This window comes from Myotis nattereri, assembly GCF_964212035.1.
Source record: "Myotis nattereri genome assembly, chromosome: 16".
NCBI lineage: Eukaryota > Metazoa > Chordata > Mammalia > Chiroptera > Vespertilionidae > Myotis > Myotis nattereri.
The window spans coordinates 26447648-26453647 of record NC_138091.1 but is presented as its reverse complement, the minus strand read 5'-3'; the positions used below and the strand labels follow the sequence as shown (position 1 = coordinate 26453647).

Sequence of the window (6000 nt, the reverse complement as noted above, 5' to 3'; positions counted from 1 at the left end):
TGCCTCAGGCAGATCTTAGTCTCTTATACAGGACTGAACCTGTGTAAGTTATAACCTACAGCCAAACCTATACAGTATCCAATATTTACTCAGGTGATTATATCTGGAACTCCTATGTAAATACTGGATAAAGCCTTTTAGCTTTAGCCTTTAAGTCAATGTTATCAATACAAGAAAAAGTAGGTTAAATAAAAACACTTTAATACACATTTAAAGCAGGTATACATAAGATATTTTTCAACTGTGCAAAATTAGGATCCTTATCTTTTGAGGAGAAAATGTAACTCACCAGATAATGTAACTGAATATTAAGCTAATTAATACAAACACTTGAAATAGGAAACTATTTTCGGGTATCCCTGATTATATAATTGCAAAAATTATTTAAAGTGAACTGTGGAATTTTTAAATCTTGTAATTAAAAATACATTATTTCCTCCAAAAACATAACCTTCAGTGGAAATGGCTATTATATAGAAATCCTATAGTAGAATCCTTTGGTATGTTTTTTTTTTTTTTTAATTCTTACCTAAGGACATGGTTTTATTGATTTTACTGTGTTTTTTTTAAAGTATATTTTTATTGATTTTCAGAGAGGAAGGGACAGGGAGATAGAAAAACATTGGTATGAGAGTGAAACACTGATCGTTTGCCTCCACATGTGCCCAGGCTGGGAATAGAATCCATGATCTTTTGGTGTGTGGGACTGAAGCTCCAACCAACTAGGCCATACTGGCCAGGACTGTAAAATAGCATTAAATCTTGAATGAAGTAGATATATTAACATCATTAATATCTATGAAATAAAACACAAATTATACAAAAATACAAAAAAATATACAAGGTAACTGATTTGACTTGGCAAAATATACAAGATATCACATGTACGGTTACTAAAAACATTAATGAAAACTTGAATTCATAATCTTGATTCCACTTTGTCAACATTCAGTATTCAATGGTGAAATATGCTGGAGTGCACCAAAAATAAAGTCAGGAAGCTCTTACTTTTTGTTGTTAATCCTCACCCAGGGTATTTTTTCCCATTGATTTTTAGAAAGAATGGGAGAAGGAGAGGGAGACCGACACACAGAGAGAGAAACTGGTGAGAGAGACACACCGATTGGTTGCCTACCACATGCGCACCAACTGGGGTCGGGGATTGAACCTACAACCCAGGTACGTGCATTTGGTGGGGAATCGAACCCATGGCCCTTTGGTATGCAGGCTGACCCTGAGCAGGAAGATCTTTTATTTTATTTTTATTTTCTTTTTGTGGAGGGGAGATTTTACTTTTTGAAAAATGAAACAATTTCCTTCTTAGGAAGTTTTCTTATGCATCATACGTATATGTAATACTGTATTCTAGATTGCATAAATTTATTTAAGAGATTCATATTTAAAACTTGACAGAGTACTCACACTTGGTTGGAGAGGGATGAATTAAAGGTACCAGGAAAGGGAAAAATTATGGAGTAGTGTAGCATTGAACCCTCTTTAGAAATATCTTAGTGAACTCTAGCTCCTAGAAACAGCTCAGTTACATACATAAATACTCCAACAAAGCTAAATCAGATAATACAAAAATTTTTTAAAATACCACATCATAAATACAAAATGCAACTCAAATTTTTTCATTTTAAATATTTGCGCACTAATAAAAATATACAAATATTCTGTTTTAAATGTACATTAAAAGATGTAAACTTCCACAAAAATCAATATAAAAATGTATCTTAAGGACCACACAATAATCTGTACAAGGCACTGTTAATGTGGAATATTAAGGGAAGTCAGCTGCCAAAGTGTTCACAGTCTCTTTTGCAATGTTAAGGTGAATTCCTTCAAGATAGTGGAGGAACCTGTCAAAATTACACAGAAAAATAATATTAATATTTCCATCAGGTGAGAATATGAATCTTGAAATAGCTATATAAAATGTTATTTCTATAGATCCTTTACCTTCTTTTACTTTTTCCTTGTTCTTTTAGCTTCTCAGTCCTACAAATGTTTCGAAGAGTTGGCAAGTATTCAATTATACTAGCTTGTCTATTACCCAGGTTGAGAAGAGATCGGCTAGAAAATACACTTTTAATGACTGCTATCCTCTTCCAAGCACAGCTGTAAATTAAAAGTAACCCATTACTTTTTATGTTTAATGCCCCCAAAAATGCAACAATCCCAAACACAATCAGCTTTTGGTCTGCTTGTCCCTGTTTCTGATCTAGACTGGATTAACTGGATTCCAGATTAATTTTCTGTATCATTTTCAACCCATCAACCACTCCCATACTGAACCATCTGTGATGGCTACCTGTTTCCTGCCACAGCAAATCAAAAACCCTTTCTCTATCACTCGAAGAATCTCCTCAATCTAGCCCACCCTAATCTCTCATTTTTCTTCCCAGTATTCAGACTGATCTCCTTCACTCTCATTAGAAGTTATATCATTAATATCAAGGGCTTATTATGATCAATAAAGCCCAGCATTTCAAAATTGGTAAGAACCTAACAATTTCCCCTTTACCCTTTTTCTACTGAAATGTAAAAAAAATTAAAGACTTACTCTAAATTAGCCGAGGACTGACTAAAGTACACATTGGTGCGCTTTTGTGAAACAGATAAAGTAAGGTCTTTCATTGGATCTCTGCCTAATTTCTTGCAAGAATTCAAAGTTTCCAATGCTTTTGAAATAGTAGAAGAACACTTAGTAAAACTGAGAGCTTCTACTGCTGCCTTTAATTCTCCAGAGCTTTGAGAAGTCCATCCATCACTGTTTTCAAGACTAAACTCATCACAAAGTCCACTTTTAACCTTTCCATTTGTCCAACTGAAGTCATGTTTACCAAGTTCCTTTTGTTCCCTTACATCAGTTAAAAGGGCATCTAAGAAGGACATGTTATCCATGAACTCAGCGAGAGAATTTAAACAGTGAGAAACGAGGGCAGAACATTTTTTTTCTGCTGGTGTTTTAGGAAGATGAGGATTAGATTCAAGGTTAGAAGCTAAACATTTGTTTAGTTTCTTTGTCTCTGAATTGCTTTCTTTGGCTTTGCTTTCTTCTGAACTTGAGGAAGAAGATTCAGGGTGAAGGCAAAGAAATTCATCAGAGAAGTCCAAGTTCGTGTCAAATAAGTCACTATCATCTAGAATTACCATTTTTTTCTTATGTTTCTTTTTTTGCGACTTTTTCAATGGCTTCTCTCCAGAATGTTTCCTGGCAAGACATTTCATATTTTTTGTTGCTGCACTGGTGTCCATACTTACTGATGAACCACAAAGCTTTTCTGTTTCTGGAATTATATCAACCGGTAATGGTAGGATGAACTCAAGATTGCTATATAAGAAATCTACATTCCGCATTTGGAATTCTGTAAGAATCTGGATGAGCTTATGCCATTCTTCTTTTGTTCTGATTTTGTGCTGAGAAACAATTTTGAGTAAAGAAATGTTACAACAATACACATTTAAACATTTTTCTACCCATATGAATATGTCATCTGTCTTCTATCTTCAAAGAAGTCATTACCTCTCATAATTTATTAACCTACACAGTCCCTTAATTCATCAAAATAGTATTACGAATCTAAAAACTTAGACTATTAATCTGAAGAATTAAATTCTTTAATATTCAGTATATACCCCAATTCAATAATTAGCTCATTTGTTTAAAAAATATTTCTCTAGCCCAACTGGTGTGGCTCAGTGGTTGAGCGTCAACCTATGAACCAAGAGGTCACGATTCGATTCCCAGTCAAGGCACATCCCCAGGTTGCAGGAGGCAGCCAATCAATGATTGTCTCTCATCATTGTTGTTTCTCTTTCTCGCTCCCTTTCCCTTCCTCTCTAAAATCAATAAAAATCTTAAAAAAAAATTCTCTAAAATTTTTAATCTGAACTATCTGTAAGTTCTCTTCTCAATACTATAATAAGCATTTAGAGCAATGCAAATGCATCATTTGTCAGAGTTCGAATGTGTTAAAATCTGAAGCCTATAAAAAGTATGAGCAAATTTAAGTTAATCTCTAGATTCAAAAAATAGGAGTGTTGAAAAGATGAAAGAAACATAAATTTAACATTCAAATTTAACATTCCAAACTAGACATTGAAAATACCTTTAAAAATGAAAATAAATCTTCAGAAGGGGATAAAATGTTCTTAAGGCCAAACAAGGTCTCAACACAGCCAGTGTCACATTTGGGAAGGTCTGTAGGACTCCTTTTAGCATTTTTAGGGTTATTTTTGGAATTACGGCCATCTTCAGAGCGAATAAGTTGTACATTTCTGCCGTTTCCTCCTTCAAAGTGAATAAAAGAAAGTCTTACCTATCCATATTTTAAACAAATTATATCAAACAATTATTTAAAATCTAACATCCTTTGTCATCTCTTGATCCTATACACCATTTTGTTCTTCTCCACATATTTATTTAATTCACAAAGAGTGCAATGCAGCCCGGCTGGCGTGCCTCAGTGGTTGAGCATCAACCTATGAACCAGGAGGTCATGGTTTGATTCCCAGTCAGGGCACATGCCCGGGTTGCAGGTTCGATCCCCTGTGTGGGCATTCAGGAGGCAGCAGATCGATGATTCTCTCTCATCATTGATGTTTCTATCTCTCTCTCCCTCTCCTTTCCTCTCTGAAATCAATTAAAAAATATATTTTTTTAAAAGTACAATACAAACATTATTTTTATCATACATAGGTTAAGTGAGATGGTGGCGATGGGCTTATAAAACAATCCTACAGGGAAAAAGTGCAAAGACTAGTAACAGACAAGTCACAGAAGAATACAAATATCTAATAAACTCATAAAACCATGTGCAACTGCCCTAAGTGACTATGGAAGTGCAAATTAAGATGTTCATTTTTTGCCGAAACCAGTTTGGCTCAGTGGATAGAGCGTCAGCTTGCGGACTGAAAGGTCCCGGGTTCGATTCCAGTCAAGGGCATGTACCTGGGTTGCGGGCACATCCCCAGTAGGAGATGTGCAGGAGGCAGCTGATCGATGTTTCTAACTCTCTATCTCTCTCCCTTCCTCTCTGTAAAAAATCAATAAAATATATTTAAAAAAAAAAAAAAAGATGTTCATTTTTTCACCTTTAAATTGGCAAATTAAAATAACTGATAACTGCCCAGCCAGTGTGGCTTAGAGGTTGAGTGTCAACCTATGAACCAGGAGGTCACGGTTTGATTCCTTTTCAGGGCACATACCCAGGTAGTGGGCTCGTTCCCCAGTGTGGGGAATGCAGGAGGCAGCTAATCAATGATTCTCTCTCATCATTGATGTTTCTGTCTCTCTCTCTTTCCTTTCCTTCCTCTCTGAAATCAATAAAACTATGCTAAAAAATAAATTAAAAATAAATAAATAAAATGACTGATAACCTAGTTCAGTTAAAGGTACACATAAAAGAGCCATTCATTGTGGAACGTAAACTCATATCTAAATGTAAAATGTATAGCCTTTGGCCCAGAAACCACACTTCTAGAATTCTCTCCAACAGAAGTACTCACAGACATGCTCAAGGATATGTGTATAAAGATATCCACTGCATACTTTAACAACACACTGAAGATAACTTAAATGTCTCTAAATAGGTAATGGTTAATTAAATTATGTTATATCCAATCAATTATGGAATAGCATGCAGCTGTGAAAAATGGGGTAGAACTCTACTGACAAATTGCTGAGTGAAAAGCAAACTGTTTAACAATATATATAGTATTGGTTAATTTTGCTAAATAAGTAGGTAGCAATATTTGTGCATAAAGGTCTAACAGTGGCTACCTTTAAGAAGTTCTTTTATTTTTTATTTTACATAAAAGTTTGAATTTCCAATGAGTGTGAATTTTTATAGAAATGAAATACATATAAGATCTTCCAGAAAAGAAAAAATGCCATACTTAATTCATGTCTTCTAAAGTCTTGGTATAGCATTATAAATCCAGTAGTATGCTGACAGTTAACTAATTTTTTTAATAACAGGTTATTTTCCACGT

General features: G+C 34.5%; 1 protein-coding gene across 1 annotated transcript in view; it reads right to left on the bottom strand.

Moving 5' to 3' along the window:
- Positions 1-414: 414 nt before the first annotated feature.
- ATAD5 (ATPase family AAA domain containing 5) overlaps positions 415-6000 on the bottom strand; it is a 43711-nt gene continuing 38125 nt past the window's right edge. Inside the window, exons 20-23 of the mRNA XM_081109606.1 lie at positions 4116-4297; positions 2567-3423; positions 1963-2121; positions 415-1862 (exon numbers count right to left, since the gene is read on the bottom strand). Of these exons, the coding sequence (XP_080965732.1) occupies positions 1784-1862; positions 1963-2121; positions 2567-3423; positions 4116-4297 (1277 nt within the window). The 3' untranslated portion in view covers positions 415-1783. The remainder of the gene's footprint in view (positions 1863-1962; positions 2122-2566; positions 3424-4115; positions 4298-6000) is intronic.